General features: G+C 55.4%; 1 protein-coding gene across 1 annotated transcript; it reads left to right on the plus strand.

Annotated features, from left to right (window-relative positions):
• The first annotated feature begins 1,871 nt into the window (after nucleotides 1-1,871).
• STX1B (syntaxin 1B) lies at nucleotides 1,872-24,737 on the plus strand. The gene is made up of 10 exons (XM_030798191.1): nucleotides 1,872-2,181; nucleotides 11,246-11,320; nucleotides 11,835-11,934; nucleotides 12,026-12,100; nucleotides 15,754-15,827; nucleotides 16,272-16,380; nucleotides 16,575-16,648; nucleotides 20,509-20,646; nucleotides 20,753-20,863; nucleotides 21,092-24,737. Exons 1-10 carry the CDS (start codon nucleotides 2,152-2,154, stop codon nucleotides 21,170-21,172), a joined length of 867 nt encoding a protein of 288 aa, XP_030654051.1. The 5' UTR covers nucleotides 1,872-2,151; the 3' UTR covers nucleotides 21,173-24,737.
• Nucleotides 24,738-24,798: the final 61 nt, after the last annotated feature.

The following is a 24,798-nucleotide window of genomic DNA, read 5'->3' on the forward strand; positions in this document are numbered from 1 at the left end:
TCCTGGTCTATACACTTGGGATCTTAGCAGTGGCTACTGTGAAGTTGGGAGGTTTCTGGGAGCTACCAGCATAGTGAATGCAACACATTGGATGCCCAGAACGTGATGGCATTATAATGGCAGGGAGGCAAGGACAGATTTCTGTGCTTTGAGTGGCTGGGTGGATGGAGATGATGCCATCTCTGAGGGAGAACACAGGAAGGAGCACTTTGGGGAGGATACAGCCACCTCCTTGAGGTCCCCACGTCAGCGCTAGCCATGCCCACTGTAGTCATGGATCTACTCATGGCTCTGGGGGCATCTTCAATCTCTGTCTTCTTGGTGCCCAGCTCAGAGCTTAGGCATATAGTAGGGGCTGTCTTATGGGGGGAGGATCTGGCTCGCAGGTACAGATATGGGCACTGCAGACACGGAGGTGCAGAAAGATGCAGGTAAAGAAGGAAGAGAATGCCAGGTGTGGTGGCCCAGGCCTGTAATCTCAGCACTTTGGGAGGCTGAGGTGGGAGGATCGCTTGACCCTAGGAGTTCAAGACCAGCCTGGACAACATAGTGAGACCCTGTCTCTACAAAAAATAAAATTAGCCAGGTGTGGTGGCACGTGCCTGTAGTCCCAGCTACTCAGGAGGCTGAGGTGGGAGAATCACTTGAGCCTGGGAGGTTGAGGCTGCAGTGAGCCGAGATTGCACCACTGCACTCTAGCCTGGGCAACAGAGTGAGACCCTAACTCAAAAAAAAAAAAAAAGAGAAGAGAATGGATGGAGCCCAGGGAACCCTGAGGTTGAAGGGCTGTGGGAAAAGGGAAGGACCTGGAAGGAGGCTGGGAGACAACACTCACAGGTCAGGTTAGGGGGTAGGCGGGCGGAGCACCACGGACAGGAGGGTTTCAGGAAGAGGGGCTTATCAGGGTCACATGCTGCTGAGAGGTCAGGGATGGTAAGGCCCGACTGGCGGTGTGGGATGAGGGTTTATCAGACACAGATTTGGCACCAAGGAGGTCACTGGGTACCTGGCAAGAGAATGCCGGGTGCAGTAGCCCAGGCATGTAATCCCAGCACTTTAGGAGGCTGAGGCAGGAGGATCGATTGAGAGTCAAGACCTGTCCCATTGGAGACCGGCGCCCCATTGCAGGGGGTGGGAGGAGCTGGTGTGGTGTAAGGATGGGGAGAGGAGAGGTGGACATCAGAAAAGAAGGTCACTCAGACCCTCAGGGGCACTTGATTTCCCCTCCCACTAAGGACAAATTTCATGTTCAACAGTCAGAGCCATCTGCAGATGGGCCAGGAGGTCCTGGAAGGTAGTGAGCACCCTGTCCCTGGAGGCAGACAAGCAGAGCTCCGAGACCCACCGCAGCGGGAGAGGCCCAGGCTGTGCAACACAAGCCCCGTGTCCTTCTCAGCAAGCACCTGGCTACTTCCCTGCATCGTAAAAACCACACAGAGGGTCAGTCTTTCTATTTCTAGTGTCCAAAGAGCCTCCTGCAGGAACACACACGGGCTCACACCCAGAGGTGGTCGCGCGCAGCCTCACGCAGACACCAGACACAAAACACAGCCGCGATCTGTGTCTCCTGGAAAGGGATCCACATCCCGGCTCCCAGGTTATTCCCTGAATTCATTCCCTCACCCCCTCTTTCCGCCGGGCCACCCCACCCCCCGGGCCACCCTAGCATCTCCGCTTGGCTCTCCGCATCTCTCCCTGCTCCTCGGGCTCTGCCCACCCCCACCAGCCTCCAGGCCTCTCCCGCCCCCTCCTCGGGTGTCCCCCAAGCCCGTGACTACAACCCCCAGGCGCCCCCGGCCGGGGCGCTGCGCATGCCCCCTGCTCCCTGCGCGCTCCCGCTCCCCCCGCCCTCGCTTCCTCCTCACCTCCCTCCGCCCCCCTCCCCGCGCTCGGCTCCCGCATCCCTCCATCCTACCCTGTGCCGCAGCCGCATCGCCACCGCAGCCCGGCAGAGCCGAGCCCGGTCCAGGCCCCTGCCCCTGCCCGGCCCTCGGCCAGCCGCCCCCGGCCCCGCCCCCGCCCGCAGGCCCCCGCAGCGGCCGCGGCGCCCCCCCCGCCCCCGGCGCCCCCAGACCCCGGCCTCCGGCACAGAGGCGGGAGACCCGGAGCAGCAGCAGAGGCAGGAGGACGAGGAGGAGGAGCCGTCGCAGGATGAAGGATCGGACTCAGGAGCTGCGGAGTGTGAGCTTGGGGGTGGGGAGAATGGGGGGGCGGGACCCCAGTATTGGGGGAACGTGTGGGGATGGAGTGGGGGAGGCGCTGGGACGTGGGGACGAAGGATGAGATCGGAGGTTGGTAGCCAGGGCACCCCAGTATCTTCAGGCGCCTGATGTCTCTCCAGTGAACCTGCATTTTGGGGACAGTGGCTGGAAGGGGTTGGAGGCCATTAAGACACAAGGGGGCAGGAGAGGTCTCAGGGGCCTCGAACACCCCGCATTCCCAGGAGGGCCCCGGGGTCTGGTCTGGGGATGGGAGAGAGTGGATGTCAGGAGAGACCAGAGGGGACTGTCATCCCCTGGGCAGGTTTGCCAAAGAGAAGCATGGGGGCGGTGACTGGGCCAGGCTGAGAGTCTAGCAGGACCCAGATTCAGGGGATGCTACAGGGAAGGACACAGGTTGGGACTGAGATGCCAGCACCTGGCAGTGAATGAAGTGTGTGTGTGTGTGTGTGCACACGCGCGTGTCACTCCCCGTAGGGAGGAGGCATCTCTCCGAGACAGGGAGGGAAGAGGTGGCCTCCGGAGAGAGCCAGAGGGCCAGGGCCTGAGACGGCGTGACCCAGAGGTGGGAGATGGGGATGCAGAGGAGAGGGCCATGGAACACGGGCCGCGCTCTGCTGGGGGGACCTGGGGCACCCCAGGCAGTCAAGGGCTGATGCAGGCCCCAGGTCTGCAGGCCTGAAGAGGCCTGGCTCCAGGAGTCTGGCCAGGCAGTCCCTGGTTTTGGGGGGACGGGGAAGGACTGCAGTGGAGGCTGCTACCTGGAGGAACTGGGGAATGGGGCTCGATAAGAATGGTTTCAGGGGCAGGGAGGACGCTGGGGCATTTGGAGAAATGACCTGGGGCCCCGAGGAGGCAGCGCTGACAGTCCGCATTGTGCTGGGCTGGTGGTGTTATGTTAATAAGAGTACCGGCCCTGGCTGAGCTGCCCAATGCACTGAGCCTTTACAGGGAACTGGTGGGTTGTTACCCCAGGGGTTATTACCCCACTTGACAGATGAGGAAACTGAGATTCAGGCGTGGGAAGGGACTTGCCCAAGGTCACCAAGCAAGTGGGTAGGGGGCAGACTGCAATCTGGGTTTCCTGTCTGCCAGGTTGACACAGGTCTCTGGTTTTCTGGCCTTTGAAACAGAAGTTTCAGCATTGGGGGTGAAGAGCTGTCTCCTGGATTTGGGGTTGGGGACCCAGGTTACAGACAGACGAGGAGAATGTGTTTGGAGGCAAGTGACTGCTGTCTCTGGGGACAGACAGGTTGCCAAATGGGAAGCAAGGAGGAGCTGGTGGCTGAGGGAGGCAATTTTGAAGGTTTCTTTATTACATTTTTACTGAATATACACTCAGGCATGAGGAAAATGACAGTAATAATAAACATTGTTTGAAGTGTTTTATGCATATTCACTCATTTTGATCCTCACAGCAATCCTATGAGACTGGTTATCTCATTTCATAGATATATAAATATCTTTTTAGATATACAGATATATGTTATCTCATTTTATAGATAAGGACACTGAGCTCAGAGAGGTTAAGTAATTAGACCAAAGTCACACAGCTGGTAAAGGCAGGATTCAAACCCAGGCAGGCCGGCTTCAGCATCGGTGCTGTCAACTCCCCTCCTCACGGTGCAGTTTGCAGAGCAGGCTTTCATCCGTGATCTCATTAGAGCCCCACTGGCCTCCTGGCAAGTGGACGGAGAGGCTCTTTCATTTTAGAGTTGGGGAAACTGAGGCCCGGAGTGGTTGAATAACTTGCCAAGGGTCACACAGCTAGCAGGTGAGGGATCCGGACTTGAACCCATCTCCCCTGCTACCAGGACTATTCCATGACTCCAAAACCCAGGGAAATGGAAGTGGGTTGGGATCAGGTGGTGTGGAATTGGGGTATAATTCAAGAAATAGGGAGGGAAAAGGCTAAGCGGGATAAGGGGGAGGCAGGGGAGGGGGAGGCCTCATGAATGAGTCAGGGGCCCCTGCTCAGAGGTAAGGAATCCTGTTGGCTGTGGCTGCCAGAGGTGGTGTGGAAGGGTGAAGGGGCTGAGTGGATGTGGTGGCTTTGGTATTAGTCACAGCTCAGGGAAACTGGAGATTCAAGAGGGGGCGGGCGGGGTGGGAAAAGCTGATAGATTCGGGTAGTGTAAGGGTCTCCCTGCTACAGTTGAAAGCAAGGAGGCTGGGATGCAGGAGACACCCGGCCGGGTGTGGGGGACCTGGAAACAGGGTCTCTGAGACACTGGGAAGGATGAGGCAGGGGCGGTGTGGGAGGGGACATTAGCCCAGGGGACTGATTGTCTTTCCAACAGTACCTTGGCATTCCCAAGGGGTTCTCAAGTCCGTTTGTCACACAGTGGTTTCAGGAGCCAGACTGTCTGGGTTCAAATTCTAATTTTGCTACTTTCTGTGAGACCTTGGGCAAGTTGCTTAACCTCTCTGGTCCTCAATTTCTTCTTGTATGAATTGGGAGAAGTAAGAGTACCTGTTTCACAGGGTTATCCTGAGGATTGGAAGTAGTTAATATGCATCAAGTGCCTAGGAGGGGGCCTAGCGCCCAACAGTGCTGTGTGTCTGTTACCCAGCAGATGGCTTGTTTATTTCTCTTCAACACCACACAAGCCCCCTGCGATGGGCAGGACATGGCCCCTATTTTATTTTGGAGTACATTGAGGGCCAGAGGGGGTAAAAAAACCTGACTTGTCCAAGGTCAGATAGCTCTTAATGGTCGAGGTGGGCTTGAACCAGGGTTTTCTGCGTCCAGTTTACCAGGCAACCTTGGTTGGTGCTAGGCTGGTTGTGGAGGCTGTGATGAGGAGTTAATCAGCTAAATAGGTGTCCCAGGGTCTAAGGAGTGAAGCCAGAGTGGTGCTCAAGAGGAAAGAGCAGAGCGAGTGAGGTGGAGAGGAAGGTGGGTTATGGGAGAAGACAGGAGGGGCACAGGGAGGGCTGAGGTCTGAGAGGCAGCTGTGGAGTCAGGTGGGAGAAGTTCGGAGACAACCTGGGAGGAAGGTGGGGCCTGCAGTGCAGGAGCCTGAATCTGAGGCTGGACAGGATGAAGGCTGCTGAGGGACCGCCCTGAGCCCCGAAGGCCCTCAGGTATGAGGCAGGCACAGCAGGTGCTTTAGAAACGCAGCCCTGAAATCACAGGGGGCAGAGACCAGCGAACCCTGGGTGATGGATCCATATCCTCCGGCTGCTCTGGGCTGCCTTTATTTATATTTTTAAAAATGTTTTTAGAAACATGGTCTTCTTCTGTCACCCAGGCTGGAGTGCAGCGGTGCAATCATAGCTCACTGCAGCCTTGACCTCCTGGTCTCCAGGGATCCTCCTGCCTCAGCCTCTCGAGTAGCTGGGATTACAGATGCGCACCACCATGCCTGGCTAATTCTTTTTTTTTTTTTTTTTTTTTTGAGACGGAGTCTTGCTCTGTCCCCCAGGCTGGAGTGCAGTGGCGCGATCTCGGCTCACTGCAAGCTCCGCCTCCCGGGGTTCACGCCATTCTCCTGCCTCAGCCTCCCGAGTAGCTGGGACTACAGGCGCCCGCCAACACGCCCGGCTAATTTTTTTTGTATTTTTAGTAGAGACGGGGTTTCACCCTGTTAGCCAGGATGGTCTCGATCTCCTGACCTCGTGATCCGCCCGCCTCGGCCTCCCAAAGTGCTGGGATTACAGGCTTGAGCCACCGCGCCCGGCCTCTGGCTAATTCTTTTTACTTTTGTAGAGATGGGGTCTATGTTGACCAGACTGGTCTTGAACTCCTGGCCTCAAATGATCCTCCCACCTCGCCCTCCCAAAGTGCTGGTATTCCAGGCATGAGCCACTGTGCTCGGCTGGCACTGGGCTTCTTTCTGCTATCCAAACACACAAGTTTACCCCTGTCCAAGGACCTTCACGCATGCTGTTCCCTCTGCTCAGCATGCTGTTCCCTCTGCCCTGAATTCTGTTTCCCCAGCATTGTGGCACAGTTGGCTCCTTCAGGACCTAGCTCAGATGTCACCTCCCCAGAAAAGCCCTGCTGACCGTCCTGTAGAAATCCTTCCCCAATCCCCCCCAATCCCCGAGTCTCTTGATCCCATCTTTCTGCTTATCTCCCTCCTGCTATTCAGCACAATCTGAAATGGTCTTGTTCACCTCCCATTGTCTGCCTCCCCGACTGGAATGCCAGCTCCCTGGAGGCAGGCTCTTCTCACCTGTCTTCTTCACCACCACATCGCCAGCAGCACCCAGAAGAGCACCTGGCATAAATCAGACACATCTGTTAGATGAATGAATGACTCTATGAGGCAGAGGGAGGATGAGAAAGGGGCAGGGGGTAAGGCAGGAAAGATGGAGGAGAGAGGTCAGGGTGAGAGGGCCAGGCTGCTCAGGGGGAGGGAGCAAGGAGAGGCCCAGCCAGGGAGACAGATGGACTGAAGCAGAGGGTGGGGGAAGGGGCACAGGGGGAGGCTGCTGCCTCCGATCAAACAATGATGCTTGCACCCCTGAGGAGCATGGGCAGCCTGTGTGTGTCAGTGCTGGGGCACTCATGTGTTTACACACACACACGTACACACACGCACACTCTCTCTCTCTGACTTTTCTGTCACCCAATTCCAGTCTCTTGCCGCCTCTGTGTTTTTGTCACCGTCTCACCATCTGTCTCTCTGGTCACTGACTTGCTGGCTCTCACTGTCACTCTCCTCCTTCCGTTTCTGTATCTGTCCTTGCCATCGCTCCACATCGACATACACACAAGGCCCGTGGTGGCTCCGCTGTGGAAGACTTGGACTTAGGGGGCCCATGAGGAGGTCAGGCTGCAGCTGGAGGCTTGGATCTGATGTGGGCAGTCCCCAGGTGCTTCTGGAAGGGGCTCAGGAGCACTGCATTCTCTCATTCAATCCCCCTCAAGTGCTCAAGGAGCTGTGTGCTGCAGAGCAGCGTGCCTCAGTTTGAGTCATCCCATCAGCTGTGTGATCCTGGGCAAGTTACCCAATCTCTCTGCGCCTCCACCTCCTCATCTGTCCAATGAGAATAAGAATATGACCTCATGGAGTGGTCGTGATGATTAAACAAGAAATGCAGGCTGGGTGCGGTGGCTCACACTTGTCATCCCAGTGCTTTGGGAGGCCAAGGAGTGAGGATCTCTTGAGCCCAGGAGTTCGAGACCAGCCTGGGCAATATAGTGAGATCCCATCTCTCAAAAAAAAAAAAGAAGGAAAAAGAAAAAAAGAAATGCAAAGCACTTGTAATAGGACCCAACTCGTGGTAATCAGCACATATATGTTACATGTATGTGAATTTTTATCCTCCTCGATTTGCACATGAGGAAACTGAGGCTTGAATCGTTCACCTGTAACCTGAAGCCACCATAAAGCAGACTGGGGCACATTTGATCATCTTTTCCTAGGTAGTCTGGTTTGCCCACAGCCTGCTTTCTTTTTGGCTGGCCTAACTTCTTCCAGAAATGGATGCTGTGCTCATTACTAAATATGCATCACTCAGAGCACGGAGGGCCCCTCAGAGCAGGGTGGGCACTTGCACCAGCCTGCTCATTTCAGTGACAAGGGAACTGGGGCCCAGGGAGGAGCTGAAGTTTGCCTGGGGTCACACAGCAAGATAGACGGAGGCTGGGAGGCCTGGCCTCCTGTCCAAGCTCTTCCTGCAGCCCTGGGCCCCTCCTACTGATTTTCCGTCCTGGCTGCAGTTCAGCAGTCCTGAGGACATGGCAGAGTGGGCTTTTTAGGACCAGGAGGGACTGCCATCTGTCAGCAGGACAGAAGGGAGAGAGCCTGACACTTAGTGCCAGACAGTCCTGGGTTCAGGTCCTACCTCTGGCCTCATTTGCTGTGAAGCTTTAGGCAGGTCAGGCAACCTCTCTGAACCTGTTTCCTTGTCTGTAACATGGGATCGGCCGGGGGTAGGCATTGTTACCATTCAACAAATGCAGAGACTAGGCTCAGGGGTAGAGCCAAATGGTCTTCTAACAGCTGACCTGGGGCAAGTTTTTTTTGTTTTTTTTTTTAAGAGACATGGTCTTGCTCTGTCACCCAGGCTGGAGTGCAGTGGCACAATCACAGCTTACTGCAGTCTCTTAACCTCCTGAGCTCCAGGGATCCTCCTACCTCAGCCTCCCAAGTAGCTGGGACTACAGGTGCGCACCACCATGCTCAGCTAATTTTTGTATTTTTTGTAGAGACATGGTCTTGCTATGTTGCCTAGGCTGGTCTTGAACTCCTGGGTTCAGGTGATCCTCCCACCAGAGCCTCCCAAAGTGCTGGGATTACAGGCGTGAGCCACTACAACTGGCCTGAGTTATTTAGCTCTATGCCTCAGTTTCCCCATCTATAAAAGGGGCTATAATACCTCCGAGGGGACTGTTTAAGAGTGAAATGGATAGATATGTGTGGAGCACATACAACAGTGCCCGGCACATTGTATAACGCCATCTAAATATTTGCATAATTATAATTATGTTGGCCAATGGTCCTTACAGAGTCCTAATGAAGATTAAATGGGATAACTAGAATGTAAGACTTATGCAAAAAATACCATCAAGTGCTCTTATTTTGCTAGGTTGTCCGGACACAGAGCCTTCCCCAGATTGGGACTTAGCAGGCGCTCACTGAGAGAGAAAGTAACTGGGAGCGGAAAGTCAGCAGGGGAGGTAGCCCAGTCTGGAGCCTAACAGGGGTCTTTGTGGGGCTGGGTGCCCTTGGGCAAGTCACTCTCCTTTTTCCCCTCTGGCTTCCTGTTCCTTCATCTGTGAAATGAGGACGATGATGTTTATGCAGCTTTTCTCGCAGGGCTGGTGGTGCTAAGGATCAAAACGGATTATGGATGTAAAGGTGTTTGTAAATTGTAGAGGATTATTAGCTCCCAGCTCTCTTTGTATTTATTATACCAAATAAACCACACTTAGGCCTTCTATCTTTCTTCCTCTCTTGAGGGCAAACAAATAAGTAGCCCAGGGTGCTCCAGAGATGAACCTAAGGGAGGTGGCTCCGAGAACAACAGGAGAGATTGAAATTAGATTTTAGGAAAGACTTCCTAACGTTAGCATGGGGAAGGGAGAGACACAGAACGGGAAAGTCTTCAGGCACCCGGGCCACGGAGAGGCCGCATGACCTGCGTAAGGCTGGCGGCTGAGTGAGTGGTTGAAGGGAGAGAAACAGCAGAGGAAGGCTTTTGGCTCTAGGGGAAGGAGGCCTTGTAGCACAGCTGGGTTTTGAGGACAGAGAAAGTGAAGAGCATCATGGTAGGCCGATGGGTCCTCAGAGGTGAGCCCAGCATCCCAGAGCCTCTCAGCGTCCCCAACTTATGCCACCTGTGCCGCCCCACTTTCTGGGGGCAGCTGTGAGCCAAGACGGAGGAAACCCCCTTTCCAGGTGGATGGTTGGGATTGTCTGGAAATTCAACACAAGTGCTGAACACATTTTCCGACACAGTGTGGGCTCAGCGTCTGTGTGAAGACTCCCTGGAGTTCCATTTGGGCTGGGCTTAGCAGGGAGGCTGGAGTGGGTTCAGGAGCGTGGAGCTGGAGGCCCCCCGGGCTGTGCGGGCTTTTCCCGGGGCTGTGGAGCACTGCTGATCCTGAGTTTTGGCTGTGTGGACTGCACCTAGGTCCCATCTGGCCCTGTCTAGGTTCAATCTGAGCTGTCTGGGATCTGTGTGAGCCTTGCCTAGTTCAGTCTGAGCCTGTCTGGTTTCTGTTAGGCCCTGTCTGCGTGCCGCTGGGACGATGGCAAGCTCTTCTTTTTGGATTCCAACTGACTACACCCCCAGGTGGATGCTGTTTGGATCCTGTCTTGATTTCACCCAGGCTCCAGGGGTTGGATTCTGTCTGAGCTCTGGCTGGGTTCTTTTTGGAAATCAGGATGAACTCTGTATACATTTCCACTGGGGCTGATCAGGGCTCCAGATGTCATTAAGCTTGATGGGCTCAGATTTTGCCATCAGAACTCTGTCCCAAGCAGAGAAGGACTCAGGTGTGTGTAGCACGGGGCGCCTCCCCTACAGCCTCTCCTGTCCAGCTCTGAGCGTGTGTGCAGACATGAGGCTCCGAGAAGCTGGAAGAACAAGCCCAGTGAGCCCTCCCAAATGTCCTCAGGGGTGCAGCTGAACGCCAGTGTGTCCACACATGTCAGTGCGGCTCAGCTGTGAGTCTGAGTGCGGGTGAACGCCAGCATCAGTGCATCTCTGTGTGGGTGTCCGGGGGAGGGGGGTGGCCTATTCCTGTGTGCCTTGGGTGTCAGCTCTTCTGTCTGTGTCGCGAGTCTGTCTGTCGGTGGCAGTGGTGCTGTGGGTGGGTAAATCCCTTTGTGTCTCTGAGCCCTGCGGGTGGAGGGTTGAGCAGCTGCAGGTTGCAACTGGGAAATCCAAGCCAGCAAGAGTAGGTGGGTGTGAAGTTGGAAGGGGCTGGATGAAAGCAAGTGAATCCACTGCGAGGGAGAGCCGGCTGGGAGGGGAGGGAGAGTGGGCGGGAAGAGGGGGGCACGGGGCGCGAGGGAGGTCGGGGTGCTGCCCATGTCTCTTATCCAGCCCTCACTGCTTGCTCAACTTGGTGCCTGCCGCTGGCAGTGAAGTGACCTTGCACAGGGTACATGTCTGGTCGGGTGGGGCAGGAGAGGAAGAGAAGGAATGAAGTGAGATCCGGGCAGGAGAGCAGGGACAGTAGGGAGATCCAGGCTCCCGGTTCTCCAGTCCAGGACCCTTCACGGAGCCCAGGGTCGGTTACTGCAAGCCTGACGTTGAGCCGGTTGTTGAAATATTGAAATCATCCCTATTGGCTGGTCAAGGCTGACTCTGCGCCCCCAAGGCCACATCCGCCCTGAGAGGGGGTCTTTTGCCAATTCCTTGTAAGGAATCCTTTGGGCTGACAAACACTTTTAGTGTCTTTGCCATCTCCCCTGCATGGGACCCCTCCCAGGACCCCTTCTCTGAGCCTAGAGCTGGGAGCACCTGTGTGTGCATGGCAGGGAGAGGGTGGGAGAGCCAGAGAGCCAGCCTTGGGGACCCAGGTAGGGCCTACTCACGGACTCAGCCTTCCTTGCCCCCAGGCGAAAGACAGTGATGATGAAGAGGAGGTGGTCCACGTGGATCGGGACCACTTCATGGATGAGTTCTTTGAACAGGTAATGGGCCTCCAAGGCCTCCAGTCCCAGCACCCCAGCCCCCAGCCCCAGCCCCCAGCCCCTAGTCCCACTGCCCAGCCCCAGCCCCAGCCCCAGCCCCAGCCCCAGCCCCAGCCCCAGCCCCTAGTCCCACCCGCCCAGCCCCTAGTCCCACCGCCCAGCCCCAGCCCCCGCCCCAGCCCCAGCACCCAGCCCCAGCCCCAGCCCCTAGTCCCACTGCCCAGCCCCAGCCCCCAGCCCCAGCCCCAGCCCCAGCCCCAGCCCCAGCCCCAGCCCCAGCCCCTAGTCCCACCACCCAGCCCCAGCCCTGGCACCCAGCCCCAGCCCCAGCGCCCAGCCCCTAGCCACCAACAACTTCCTTTTCCCTGTCTCCCACTTCCCTGCTCCTGCACCCTCCCTGGCCTTTTATCAGCCGTTCTGGGGCTGGTCCATCCCCCTGAACCCTGGCTGGTTCCCCTGGAACCCGTTGTTTGGCCTGACAGCTTGGCTGGGTATAGCCGATTTTCTGCTCCAGGTGGAAGAGATCCGGGGCTGCATTGAGAAACTGTCGGAGGATGTGGAGCAGGTGAAAAAACAGCATAGCGCCATCCTGGCCGCCCCCAACCCAGATGAGAGTGAGTGTGGCTGCAGGTGACTGTGGGGTGGGAGGAGAAGGGGTCTGGGGTTCCCACCCAGACATCTCACTTGCCCTCACCCTCCCCTCAGAGACCAAACAGGAGCTGGAGGACCTCACTGCAGACATCAAGAAGACGGCCAACAAGGTTCGGTCCAAATTGAAAGGTGAGGAGTACAACCCCTCAACCAGGGAGGAAAAGAACTGTGGGTGGAGAGTGTGGCTCAGGCCTTTGGGAGGCCAAGGTGGGGCCAATTGCTCGATCCCCAGGAGTTCAACACCAGCCTGGGCAACATGGCGAAACTCTGTCTCTGTGAAAAATACAAAAATTAGCTGGGCCAGTTTGGGAGGCCGAGGCGGGTGAATCACGAGGTCCGGAGTTCAAGACCAGCCTGGCCAAGATGGTGAAGCCCCATCTCTACTAAAAGCACAAAAATTAGCTGGGTGTGGTGGCGGGCGCCTGTAATCCCAGCTACTCAGGAGGCTGAGGGAGAGAATTGCTTGAACCCGGGAGGTGGAGGTTACAGTGAGCTGAGATCGCGCCACTGCACTACAGTCTGGGTGACAGAGAGAGACTCCGTTTCAAAAAAAAAAAAAAAATTAGCTGGGCATGATAGTACGTGCCTCTGTTCCAACTACTCGGGAGGCTGAGGCACAAGAATCGCTTGAGCCCAGGGGGTCGAGGCTGCAGTGAGCCAAGATCATGCCGCTGCACTCCAGCCTGGGTTACAGATAGAGACCCGGTCTCAAAAAAAAAAAAAAAAAAAAAAAAAAGGGGCTGGGCGTGGTAGCTCACGCCTATAATCCCAGCACTTTGGGAGGCCAAGGTGGGTGGATCACCTGAGGTTAGGAGTTCAAAATCCTAACCAAATCCTGGCCAAAATGGTGAAACCCCATCTGTACTAAAAATACAAAAATTATCCGGGCGTGGTGGTGGGCGCCTGTAATCCCAGCCACTTGGGAGGCTGAGGCAGGGGAATCACTTGAACCCGGGAGGCAGAGGTTACAGTGAGCCGAGATCGCGCCACTGCATTCCAGCCTGGGTGACAGAGCAAGACTCCTTCTCAAAAAAAAAAGAACTTTGCCATGCATTGAGCAAAACAGGCCTTTCTCTAACGAATTTCTACAAAGTTCCAGGAGCCAGATTATTAAACAGTGAGAAAGCACAAAACCCCAGCTTTCCCCCTTGCTCCAATTCTTTGGAGAAAGAGATATGATAGGAAATGAGGGAGAGGAGAGTGTTTGTCTAAATTGCATCTGAGCCCTGCTGGTTCCACCAGCATGAAGGTTCACCAGAAAAAGGTGATCTTCCGAGTGGCTTCGATTTCATTAAGTCCTCATCTCTCCTGAGCAGGCCCCCGGCATGGCACAGAGCACCCAGTGGGTGGGTCCAGCAAATGCCTCTGAATCGGTATCCTTGGCTCAGGACAGATTGGACTTGTGTGGCTGACATCAGGGGCTGGCGAGCTTTCAAGAGGGACTTGCCAAATGTTCGTTTATTCACTCTAATTTAAGGACTTGGGTGCTGGTAATAACCACCTTCCCCCAAAGCACCGTGGGTTGGGAACCTCCTTGTCTGCTCATACCAGGGAAATAGCAGTGTTACCGGCTTGCTGTTTTGCATGCTCCTGGTAAGTCAGTATCAGAAAATGTATGCTGAGTACCTCCAATGTCCGAGGCACATTGCTAGGCTTTGGGGAACAGGAGCTATACCAGCTACCTGGCCCAGAGAACACTGACCTTGGCCCAGAGAGAGAAGGGTAGTAACTCCATGCCCTCTGGACTCGAGGGGAGGCCATATGTGAGCCTCTGATGTGGATTTGTAAAAACAAGCCCTTTGTACTCAGGAGAGTCTGCTGGATGGAAACTGTCTGAATCTGGGAGCACGTTAAGTGCAAATCCAGGCAGACAGAGTCCAACCTCCACCATCAGCTCACCCTAGACAAGTTCCCTACTCTCAGCTTCCTTATCAGTACAGTAAGACAAATGAAAGCAATTTTAAAATCAGCTTGTTTTGGGGGTGGGGGGTGGAGGGCATCAAAATATATTTTTTTCCAGAGTCATACAAAGAATCCCAATATATAAAACATAAAAGTCAGGTTGTTCTAGCTGAACTGGAGCTGGGAGCACCTACCTGCCTGACTGCTCTTCATTCTCTGCAACAGCCCCTGAAATTCCTTCTCAGAAACAAGGTTCCTGCCGGCAGTTTAAAATCCCCTGGGCTCAGGCCGGGCGCGGTGGCTCAAGCCTGTAATCCCAGCACTTTGGGAGGCCGAGGCGGGCGGATCACGAGGTCAGGAGATCGAGACCATCCTGGCTAACACAGTGAAACCCCGTCTCTACTAAAAATACAAAAAATTAGCCGGGTGTGTTGGCGGGCGCCTGTAGTCCCAGCTACTGGGGAGGCTGAGGCAGGAGAATGGCGTGAACCCGGGAGGCGGAGCTTGCAGTGAGCCGAGATCGCGCCACTGCACTCCAGCCTGGGGCACAGAGCAAGACTCCGTCTCAAAAAAAAAAAATAAAATAAAATCCCCTGGGCTCAATGGTTTCTCTAAGTCCATCAAGCCTTGACCTTGACCACTCTCTGTAAGACCCTGAGGAGGGCTCTGTGGATGAGGGGTTCAGGAATAGACCAAGAAAGAAGCTGGAAAAGTGGCCGTGGTTTAGAGAAGCTGACCTTTCAGACCTCCAGGAAAGGAGAGAGGATTCTCTTCATCCTCTTCCAGCTGGTGGCATGAGCTCAGGCTTTGGGTGTGACCTTGAGTGAGTGGTTTTGCCCATTGGAAACTGAGTTTCTAGTCTAAAACATGAGCTGATATCACTGAACTCCCAGGAATGTTGTAAAAAGTCAATGAGATCCTGTAAGAGACCCCTCCCTCCGGACTTGGCCCCAGCCCCAAGGCTGACAGTCGGGCCCCAATCTGGGCCAGCCGATTCCAATATCCCTGGGCGGTGTGTTGCTGAGCCAGAGCTGTCACTCAATCGGGGGAGCCTTGGGGTGCCTTCCGGCCCCCGTACCTCCCCCACTGCCAACAGAACGGAAGAGTGAGGCTCTTAGGAACGACTTGGAGGCCGGTGAGGTCTGAGAGGGCCGGTGATTCATCCCTGCTGCACTTTCTGATCTCACCTAGGTAGATTTTACCACGATCTCTTTTTTAGAAAATCGGAATGATAGTGTCAGGAGTGCCTGATCCAGAAGCAGGAATCTCAGTTAATCTGTGCCCTTTTCCAGAACATCCTTCAGAAGTGGGAATTCCCGGATCCAGGATCACCTTGCAGGGCAGGGAGAGGGCTGCTTTCTCCCTTGGAATATCCATGCGTTTGCCCTTGAATTCCCCAGGGAAAGAGGGGCCACTAGAACCTGATCCACCTGGAGGTGACTGCCTTCCATCAGAAAAAACGCAGGCTGCGTCCTTGCCCCCTGTCCAGAGGCTGTAGGAAGTAGGGAGCACCCCACATACATGGCCCCTTCAGGCGGGCTGGGCCGGCACCCCTCATGGAGTTGGACAGGAGTTACCACTGATGGGACTTTCCAAGACCCGGTTCTGCCACTAGAACAAATAGCCCCCTTCTGTCTGGTGACCCTCTGACCCTCAGTATCCCTTCCTGCCGGCCTTCGGAACCCCCTCAAACGGCTGTTCGTCTGTTTATCTGCTGGCTCCTAACACCACCCTGGGGCACCGCTGCGCGCACTCGCCCTGGGGATGACGTTTCTCCCCGGGCCTGGTGCTGCCGCGGGGTGTTGACCATTGGTACGCCCCGGACCCCCGCCCCATGCGCCCCGGGTCTCCCGCCCATCGCTGCGCCCTCTCTCCCGCAGCGATCGAGCAAAGCATTGAACAGGAGGAGGGGCTGAACCGTTCTTCCGCGGACCTGCGCATCCGCAAGACTCAGGTAGGAGGCCGCAGCCCAGTGGGGGCCGGGCCAGGACCCGGCTCGGGAGGAGCCCAGGCTGGAGGCTGGCGGGCCAGGGCCAAGCACCGGCGGGGGCGTGGTCAGAGAGGGCTGGGGCAGGGCTCTGGGGGCGAGGCTAGAGGCGGGCGGGGCCCTGGGGCGGGGCTCTCGGGGAGGGCGGGGTCGAGCCGCATCTCAGCGCTGTAGCAGTGTCTCTAGCTGGTGTTGGCCTAAGGCGGGGGTACCGGGCGGGTAGGGAACCATGAACTTGTCAGGGTTTGGGATCGCGGCCCAAGCTGAAGAAGGGACCGTAAACTAATTCAGCGCGTCCTCCTTATTCCGCCCATGCACTGCCTCCTCACCTGCCTTGGTCTCTGCTCCCTGACTCCCTCCCTGATCTCTGACTCCCTCCCTGATCCGTCTGTCCTCCCACCCCCACCGTAGCACTCCACACTGTCCCGGAAGTTCGTGGAGGTAATGACCGAATATAATGCGACCCAGTCCAAGTACCGGGACCGCTGCAAGGACCGGATCCAACGGCAACTGGAGATCAGTGCGTGTGCCCCCCACCCCAGGACCCCAAACTCTTCGAGGCTGCCCAAGCCCCCTTCCAGGCATTTCCTCTCTGGAGGGGGCCCCTGGCTTAAGGCGGCCTGGGAGGGTGGGCCCCGGGTCCCCGCCCCATCACCCCACCTCAGGCCCCCAGGCTGGCCCAGCCCCTGAGCAGGGAGTCCTTTCTTCCCGCAGCTGGAAGGACCACCACCAACGAAGAACTGGAAGACATGCTGGAGAGCGGGAAGCTGGCCATCTTCACAGATGACGTGAGCCGCGGGTGGGGCGGGCTCTGTTTTTGGAAAATTTTTGCCTCCCCTCCGTAAGTTCAGGTTGAACTAAGGTCCTAAGTCCACCCTGGAAAAATGAGCAGCGGGAAGCCTGAGCCGGGAACTGGGGAATTCCAAGGGAGCGGAGCAGGAAGGCACCCCCATCAGATGACGGAGTCGTTCGTGTGCCAGGCACTGTTCTAAGCACTTTCCATCTTCACATTCACCCACCAACTCATTTAATACTCACACATCCCCTTCGAGGAAACCCCATTTCACAGATGAGGAAAACTGGCCCAGAGAGATGAAATCACTTGGCAAGATCTCAGAGCGAGGGGGAGGGCCAGGAGTTGAATCCTGTCTAGTTTCAGAGTCAGAATTCTTGAGTCCTAGGATACACGACATACTCTGCTACTGAAGCAAGTCGTTTCACCAGAGAACTGATTTGCCTACATTAAAAGAAATTATTTTTTTAATTAAAAAAAAACTTTTTTTTCTTTTTTTTTTTCTTCAAGATGGAGTTTTGCTCTTGTCACCTATGCTGGAGTACAGTGGCGAGATTTCAGCTCACTGCAACCTCTGCCTCCTGTGTTCAAGCGATTCTCCTGCCCCAGCCTCCCAAGTGGCTGGTATTACAGGCGCCCACCACTCGGCCTAAAAAAAACTTTTTTTTGTAGAGATGGGGGGTCTTCCTCTATTGCCCAGGCTGGTCTCAAACTCCTGGGCTCAAGCAATCTGCCTGTCTCAGCCTCCCAAAGTGCTGGGATTACAGACGTGAACCTCCGAACCCAGCCTAATTTGCCTACATTTTGAATTTTTTTTTTTAAACAAGTTTTAGTTTTGCTTAGGTTTTGCCCCCTGTGCTGCCCTTGTCCTTTTACATGTGAAAGGATGAGCTGGTCGGGCCCAGTGGCTCACGCCTGTAATCCCAGCATTTTGGGAGGCCAAGGCAGGTAGATCACCTGAGGTCAGGAGTTCGAGACCAGCCTGGCCAACATGGCGAAACTCTGTCTCTATTAAAAATACAAAAATCTGGAGAGGATGTGGAGAAATAGGAACACTTTTACACTGTTGGTGGGACTGTAAACTAGTTCAACCATTGTGGAAGTCAGTGTGGCGATTCCTCAGGGATCTAGAACTAGAAATACCATTTGACCCAGCCATCCCATTACTCGGTATATACCCAAAGGATTATAAATCATGCTGCTATAAAGACACATGCACACGTATATTTATTGTGGCACTATTCACAATAGCAAAGACTTGGAACCAACCCAAATGTCCAACAACGATAGACTGAATTAAGAAAATGTGGCACATATACACCATGGAATACTATGCAGCCATAAAAAATGATGAGTTCATGTCCTTTGTAGGGACATGGATGAAACTGGAAACCATCATTCTCAGTAAACTATCGCAAGGACAAAAAACCAAACACCGCATGTTCTCACTCATAGGTGGGAATTGAACAATGAGAACACACGGACACAGGAAGGGGAACATTACACTCTGGGAACTGTTGTGGGGTGGAGGGATGGGGGAGGGATAGCATTAGGAGATATACCTAATGCTAAATGACGAGTTAATGGGTGCAGCACACCAACATGGCACAAGTATACATATGTAACAAACCTGCACGTTGTGCACATGTACCCTAGAACTTAAAGTATAATAATAATAAAATTAAATTAAAAAAAAATTAGCCAGGCACAGTGGCATGTGCTTGTGATCCCAGCTAGTAGGGGGCTGAGGCAGGAGGATCACTTGAACCTGGGAGGCAGAGGTTGCAGTGAGCCGATATCTTGCCACTGCACTCCGGCCTGGGCAACAGACCGACACTCTGTCTCTTAAAAAAAAAAAAAAAAAAGAAAGAAAGGATGGGCTTTCCCCGAACCTAGTTCTTGTTTCTCTCAGTGGACTTTTGCCCCGGCCTGCCCACTCCTGTCTCTATTTCTGTTTCTAGTGGCAAAATGACTCTGGTTAAGGGTTCTAGACCAGGTTTAAAGGATGTGCTATGACTGTCTTCAGCTCACTGTTATTTGGAGAACTGATCTTTGTTGAAAACGCATTGAGCAGCCCGGTGCGATGGCTCACACCTGTAATCCCAGCATTTTGGGAGGCCAAAGCGGATGGATGGCTTGAGCCCAGGAGTTCACAGACCAGCCTGGGCAACAAAGTGAGACCCCATCTCTACAAAAAAAAAGTTTTTTTGATTTAAAAAAAATTTCTTTTAATGTAGGCAAATCAGTTCTGTGGTGAAACCTGCTTTAATTAGCCAGGCATAGTGGCCTGTGCCTGTAGCTACTCGGGAGGCTGAGGTGGAAGGATTGCCTGAGTACAGGAGGTCAAGGCTGCAGTGAGCTATGATAGCACCACTGCACTCCAGCCTAGGCGACAGAGCAAGAACTTGTCTCAACAAAGAACAAAAACCAAAAAAAAAAAAAAAAAAAAAAAGACAGGGAGACTGAACACTGTCCAAACAGCCATTGGATGATTTTGGCTTATAGAATGGTCATAGGATGAGCAGGAGATGAGGGGAGAGGGAGTCTGGGCCTTGACTGCTGAAGGGAAGGTGTGGAGACTTGGGTAGTGGGGAGTCATGGCAGGCTGTAGAGCAGAGGAGTGGCTCAATGTGGTAAGAACAGTGAGTAATTTGGGAAGTGAGTCACCTGGCTGAGGCTGGATGTTTCTGGAGAGGAGGCATATCTGACTGTGGATTGCAGTCTCTTCCCCACTGGCAGTTTTTTTTTTTTGGCATGGTCTCACTCTGTGGCCCATGTTGGAGTGAAGTGAAGCAGTCATAGCTCACTGCAGCCTCGACCTCCTGGGGTCAGGCAATCCTCCTGCCTCAGTCTCCTGAGTAGCTGGGACCACAGGCGCCACCATGCCCAGCTAATTTCCTTTTTTTTTTTTTTTTTTTATGGAAACAAAGTCTCACTATGTTGCCCAGGCTGGCCTCAAACTTCTGGGCTCAAATGATCCTCCTGCCTTGGCCTCCCAAAGTGCTGGGGTTATAGGCCTCTCCCTACTGACTCTTTTTTTTTTTTTTTTTTTTGAGACGGAGTCTCACTCTGTGGCTCAGGCTGGAGTGCAGTGGTGCCATCTCGGCTCATTGAACCTCCGCCTCCTGGGTTCACGCCATTCTCCTGCCTCGGCCTCCCAAGTTGCTGGGACTACAGGCGCCCACCACCACGCCTGGCTAATTTTTTGTATTTTTAGTAGAGACAGGGTTTCACCACGTTAGCCAGGATAGTCTTGATCTAGTGACCTCATGATCCGCCCCCCGCAGCCTCCCAAAGTGCTGGGATTACAGGCGTGAGCCACCTACCATGCGCGGCCGTGACTCTTTTTTTTTTTTTGAAATGGAATTTCACTCTTGTTGTCCAGGCTGGAGTGCAGTGGCGTGATCTCGGCTCACTGCAACCTCTGCCCTCCCGGGTTCAAGCAATTCTCCTGCCTCAGCCTCCCAAGTAGCTGTGATTACAGGTGCCCACCACCACACCAGGCTAATTTTTATATTTTTAGTAGAGATGAGGTTTCGCCATGTTGGCCAGGCTGGTCTCAAACTCCTGACCTCAGGTGATCTACCCACCTCCCAAAGTGCTGGGATTACAGGCGTGAGCCATCGTGCCTGACCGATGTGCACATATTAACTCAGTCTTCACAACCACCCTGTGAGGTGGGCAGTGTTATGATCCACATTTTCTAGGTGGGGAAACTGAGGCCAAGAGCAGGTAAATAATGTGCCTAAGGTTTCAGCTAGTAAATGACACTGGATTTGACCCTGGCCACTCCACTGTGGTGGAGGCGCTCGTGGCGGGGAAGGGTGATCGTAGCTCTCTCCCTCGTCGCCCTAGATCAAAATGGACTCACAGATGACGAAGCAGGCGCTGAATGAGATTGAGACGAGGCACAATGAGATCATCAAGCTGGAGACCAGCATCCGCGAGCTGCACGATATGTTTGTGGACATGGCCATGCTTGTAGAGAGCCAGGTACTGGCTCTACCACCCATGCCACCCTGGGAGCCTCCCTGGGCCTGAGGTCCCCTCTTCCAGCCCAGCCCCCATCCCTCCCTGTGCATGTCTCCTCTGTCTGCAGGGAGAGATGATTGACCGCATCGAGTACAACGTGGAACATTCTGTGGACTATGTGGAGCGAGCTGTGTCTGACACCAAGAAAGCAGTGAAATATCAGAGCAAGGCCCGGAGGGTGAGCGGGGCAGGCAGCCTGGGGGTAGGCGGGGGAGCCCAAGGCTGAGCCCGGGCTGAGGTGAGTGATGGCAGCGGGCGGGAGGCCTTATCTCTGGCTCTGACCTCTTCCTGTTTCTGTTTTCTCTCCCCTTTTCCCCCTGCCACCCTCTGCCCCGTCTGTCCCTGCATCTGTCCATGTGTCGGTCTCTCTCACTGTCTCCCTGTCTCACTCCTCTTTCTGCTGCAGAAGAAAATCATGATCATCATTTGCTGTGTGGTGCTGGGGGTGGTCTTGGCGTCATCCATTGGGGGGACGCTGGGCTTGTAGGCCCCCCACCCTTCTCTCTCCCAGACCCTTCCCCCACCACATTGGGAGCAATACCCCCCCACCCCTTTCACTCCATCCCCTGCTCCAGGCTCACCCCCAAAACAGACCCAGGCAGCCCCACCCCTCCTCCACCCCCACGGCAGACCCTGGTGTCCCTGGACCTCACCGGGCCATGGACCCCCCCCCCCCGCCCCCGCACGTAGATCGCAGCAGGCGTGATTACACATGCACACCAACATGCATGCCGCCGGCACATGCTCGAGACGTGTGGACACCCCAGCGTGCGTGTGCGTGTGATGTGTGTGATGCACCAGAGCACCCCCCCCCCACCTTGGGTGTGTGTGCGTGATCTGAGCTTCCCCCTTCACTGGGGCTGCTGTGTAGACTGCAGCCGAGTGTAACACAGCAGCCCATCACGCCCTCTCTGTCCTCTGTGAACGGTGTGTGTGCGTGCGTGAGACCACAGATCTGTGGACACACCATTTGTGTACGTGGAATTTTGTGTTTGAGTGAACCTAATGCAACAGCAACAAAGCCACTGATAACCAAGCCCTTTGTGTCTGCTACAAACCAGGCAGGTGGTGTGTGTGGACTCACACTCACATTCTCAGAGGATCCAGGGAGGCCCAGGTACACACAGGCCATGGCAGACACCCCATGTCTTTGTTACCCCAGGGGCTGCGACGTGTCCCAGAAGGGTGTGCATGGTGTGTGTGGGTGTGTGTGTGTGTGTGTCCCCAGGATGTGCCTGAAGTGTTGATAGGTCTTCTCAGATAGAGCCCTCCACACTGTGGACTGGACACCTGTTTTGGGAGGGCACAGAAATGTGTATTTCTTGCTACCTAGAATGCAGCTGTGTGTGTGGCATGTGTGTGTGTGGCATGTGTGTGTGTGCATGTGTGTGTGTGTGTGCATGTGTGTGTGTTAGGGGCTCTCTACATGGTGTGCTTTTTACTTTTTTTTTTTTGAGACGGAGGCTTGCTCTGTCACCCAGGCTGGAGTGCAGTGGCGCGATCTCAGCTCACTGCAACCTGTGCCTCCCTGACTCAAGCGATTCTCATGCCTCAGCCTCCCAAGTAGCTGGGATTACAGGCGCCTGCCACCACGTCCGGCTAATTTTTGAATTTTAGTAGAGATAAGGGTTTGACATGTTGGCCAGGCTGGTCTCGAACTCCTGACCTCAGGTGATCTGCCCACCTTGGCCTCCCTAAGTGCTGGCATTACAGGCCTGAGCCACCACACCTGGCCTACATGATGTGTTTCTGCCCTGCCTGACCTACATGGTGTGTTTCTGCCCTGCGTATTACACACACACACACACACACACACACACACATGCGTGCATGCACACACACTTCTAAGGACGTGGCCCCATCCGTGTTTGTCTCTCCAGTTGTCCTTGCCCTGCCCCTCTCCCCAGAGGTGCTGCCCAGTGCCGGTGTGGCCACACACGTGGCTACATCATTGTGCAGCCAGAGCTTCCTGCCTGCCCGGCCTCAGGGCTCTGCATGCTCACACCTAAAACCTCATTGTCCTCCATGTTTCTGCCCAGCATAGCCCCGAGCCCCTGGAAGCTGGTACCTCTTAGTGTGCTCACACGTGGCAAGGCTGAGGTGGCCCCAGGCAGGGGCCATACCAGGCACAAACCATGCATGCTGGCATGGGTGCGGGGATCACACGAATGCCTCCTGGAAGGAAAGGGCTACTTGTAGGAATGTTACTGATGAGGCAAGATGCCAAGGACTTCCCTGCACAGATCAAAGATCAGGACACGACCCCTTCCTCACACACCCCCCTCAGACCTGGGAGAGGACTGTGTCCCCCACTGCCCCATCGGATGCTCTGGGCTCTGCCTCAGGGAACTCGGGTTTGGGGAACTGTTTATTTCAGACGTACTGGAGTGGCCAGTGTGGCAGTGGCCACTCAGGGTGGGCTGGGTCCTGAGACCCATCCCCGACACCTCTCCTGCTGAACCCTCAGGCTGCTCCCCACACCAGGGTGTGACTGAGGGGTACACAGGTCTGGGTTTCCAGTGTGAGGAAGGGGCTAGCGCCTCCCCTGTTGTGTAGCCAGCACAGGCACAATTTGTGGGTTTGGTGGCAGGTAGGTGGTGCGTGGGAGAAAGGACAGTGTTAGAGGTCCCCGCTCCATGGCCCAGGAGCATGAAAGGTGAACACACAAGTACGCAAATGTGTCATGCCCTGGCATGGGGCTTATGTGTGCACAAGCGAGGGACTCGGTGTGTGTGTGCGGACCCCAGGGTCCCAGGTCATGTGAAGCGTACATGTGTGTGCATTGTGTGTGTGCATTGTGTGTGCATGTGGCCATACAGATGTGACCTCCCAGAACACAATATCCCTCCATCTCTACCCGAGCTCAGACAGCCGAGCTCTCCCTTGTCCTGTGTGTGTGTCAGTGTGGCCACGTGCGTAACCCCAGGTGGGCTGTCCTGAGCTGGGGGCCTGCCTGTCCCTTCCCAGAACGCCCCTCTGCAGGACAGGAAGTCTGCCCCAAGTCTGGCCGCGGCCCTCCTGCTCCCATCTCGGGCTGCTTGGGAGACGTCAGAGCAGGCCCCAGCCCCTAGTCCCCTCTTCCGGCCGCCCGGACAGGACCCCCATTCAGCCCAGGTGTTTCCGGATGTCCCACGGCCTTGGGGCCACAGGAGAAGGGTTGCAGCATGGCTGGGGTACCGCTCCCGCTGCCTGGAGTGGCATTGGGCCCACAGCTGCCCATCTCTGGGCCTCAGGTGGACCAGGGGATCTCTAAGGGTCTGCTGTGCCCTGGCTTTCTATGCGTCCCCCACATCCTATGATGTGCCTGCTTGTTGGCTGCTGTCTGTGTGCGTCCTGGCGTGTTGTCTGGGGGCTGGTGTCTTTTGCATGTTCTCGGACAAACGTGTGCCACCTGCCCAGGCGCCTACAACCATTGAGCCCAGGTGTGCCCCACGTGTGCCCTGCGGGTGGTCCCGGGCCTGGCCAGGACCCAGTGCTCCTCTTCCCCCTCCTCTCTGTTCCTGCCCCTCACGAAGCACACTGCGTGTCCATCCCATGTACCCGTGGGTCGACGCACGCTCTTGCCACGCCCTGAGCGTGTACACATGACGTGTTCTATGCATTCACCCTGCCCCCCAGCCCGCCCCGCAGAGGACAAGATGGGTGGCCCTGGCTCCCTTTCCCCTAACCACCCCTGCCCGCTGTGCAGCCGTGTGCGTTGGCGTGTGTTTCTGTGTCGCTGGCGTGTCACGTGATGTAGCCGTGTTTGCTGACATGAGCCCCTGCCCCCTTCTCTGTTTCTCCATTGGTTTCTAGAGCTCTCTCCCTCCACTTCCCAGAGGGGACAGGACTCCTGGGGCCTGGCTGGGGCCCAGAGCCAGGCCGCCCTCTCCTGTTAGCCCTCAGAGTCCCATTTCTCTCTATTGGTGACCAACTCGCAAATGGATAAAACACAGGAAAATCCTGCCCCCCCCCTTCCGCCCTGCATGTCCTGTCCCCAGAGCCCCCCACCCCACCCCAGGCCAGGTCGGGCCCTGTGGGACGGGAGAAATAGCAACCAGTCCAACAGTGGGTGTGCTGTGTGCTCACTTCCTTCTGTCCCCACGTGGGATAGGCGCCGTCGGGAGGCGGACA

The sequence above is a fragment of the Nomascus leucogenys genome, chromosome 2 (assembly GCF_006542625.1).
Source record: "Nomascus leucogenys isolate Asia chromosome 2, Asia_NLE_v1, whole genome shotgun sequence".
Lineage (NCBI taxonomy): Eukaryota > Metazoa > Chordata > Mammalia > Primates > Hylobatidae > Nomascus > Nomascus leucogenys.

Excerpts from the sequence above, each read along its gene's own strand:
- STX1B (XM_030798191.1), top strand. The coding sequence starts at position 2,152 with ATGAAGGATCGGACTCAGGAGCTGCGGAGT. Across the intron at positions 11,321-11,834 it reads TGGATGAGTTCTTTGAACAG|GTGGAAGAGATCCGGGGCTG; the intron begins GTAATGGGCCTC and ends TTTCTGCTCCAG. Across the intron at positions 16,381-16,574 it reads CCAACGGCAACTGGAGATCA|CTGGAAGGACCACCACCAAC; the intron begins GTGCGTGTGCCC and ends TTCTTCCCGCAG.